At 53.6% G+C, this 1,603-nt stretch overlaps 1 protein-coding gene across 1 annotated transcript; it reads left to right on the forward strand.

The window, feature by feature from the left end:
- Nucleotides 1–340: 340 nt before the first annotated feature.
- ZBTB46 (zinc finger and BTB domain containing 46) lies at nt 341–1,300 on the forward strand (the record flags this gene model as incomplete). Its single annotated transcript, XM_015429354.1, has 1 exon — nt 341–1,300. A coding segment is annotated over exon 1 (931 nt), but the record flags the coding sequence as incomplete, so codon positions are not given.
- Nucleotides 1,301–1,603: the final 303 nt, after the last annotated feature.

Raw genomic sequence — 1,603 nt, forward strand, 5'->3', positions numbered from 1 at the left:
AGAGGTCAATCAATGGCTATTAGCCACAAGGTATAGATAGGAACTCTCGGTCTGGGGCAAGGGATGCTCTGTATTTTTGGTGCTTGGGGAGGGGGCAATAGTGGGAGGGCTTCTAATGTCGTGGCCCTGCTGCTGGACCTCCTGATGGCACCTGTTCTTTTTGGCCACTGTGTGACAGAGTGTTGGACTGGATTGGCCACTGGCCTGATCCAACATTAGCTTCTCTGATGTTCTTACGAAGGCCTGGTGGAAGAGCTCCATTTTATATCCAACTGTATGCCAGTCTTTCAGCATTCCACCTAATACGGTAACGAAACCTCTGTTTCCCCCCCTCAGAGCGCGTGGAAGCGGCAGCACAATCGTCCATAAATGAATAACAGACAGGAAGACATGGAGATTGCCTCCCACTACCGCCACCTTCTTCAAGAGCTCAACGAACAGAGGCAGCACGGCATCCTCTGCGACGTGTGCGTCATCGTGGAGGGGAAGATCTTCAAGGCTCACAAGAACGTCCTCCTCGGGAGCAGCCGCTACTTCAAGACGCTGTACTGCCAGGTGCAGAAGACGTCCGACCAGGCCACGGTCACTCACTTGGACATCGTAACGGCGCAGGGCTTCAAAGCGATCATCGACTTCATGTACTCAGCGCACCTCGCGCTGACCAGCAGGAACGTGATCGAGGTGATGTCGGCCGCCAGCTATCTCCAGATGACCGACATCGTGCAGGCGTGCCACAGCTTCATCAAGGCCGCTCTCAACATAAGCATAAAGTCCGACGCGTCGGACGATCTCATCGACTACGAACTCGCGGCCGCTTCCGGCAGCAGCGCCGACGCTTTGATTTCGGCCGTGGTGGCCGGTCGGAGCCTATCTCCCTGGCTGGCCCGGCGGACGAGTCCAGCCAACTCCTCTGGCGATTCGGCCATCGCTAGCTGTCACGAAGGGGGAAGCGCATACGGGAAAGAGGATCAAGAGCCCAAAACAGATAATCACGAAGATATGCCGTCCCAGTCCCTCTGGCCCAGCGATATCGGCTATAGCTCCTTGCATATCAAGGAAGAGCAGATCTCCCCATCTCACTATGGAGGGAATGAGTCTGCCAAGGACAGTGGAATACAGAACTCTTTCTCTGAACAAGGTGCGACAGATGGATGGCAGCCCACGGGGCGCCGGAAGAATAGGAAAAATAAGGATACTGTGCGGCATATTACGCCGCAACCGGGGACTGACGACAGGGCCAGCTCTCCAGTGCCGTCTTTCCTTTCTGCCTCAGGGTGGCCGTTCAATAGTCGAGAAGCAAGTAAGAATTTTATTTTTCATTGTCAATGATCAGGGGTCCCCAACTTAGTGAACGTGGGCATCAATGCTCCCTCTAAGCTGTGGAGTCTCATGAGCAAAAATTCTACTTTGTGAACTACCAGCATCAAAGTTGTGAGCGAGCGATTTGGCTGCTGCATGAATGAGTTTGCTCTGGAGCCCTCCTTCCTGAGCGAAGACAAAAATGTGTGAGCCAGAGGCTAAAAAACTGTGAGCTAGCTCACACTAACTCAGCTTAGAGGGAACACTGGTGGGCACCATGGTGAATGCTGACAATTTTCCTGGT

Source organism: Gekko japonicus, unplaced genomic scaffold, assembly GCF_001447785.1.
Source record: "Gekko japonicus isolate JY-2015 unplaced genomic scaffold, Gekko_japonicus_V1.1 scaffold9811, whole genome shotgun sequence".
NCBI lineage: Eukaryota > Metazoa > Chordata > Lepidosauria > Squamata > Gekkonidae > Gekko > Gekko japonicus.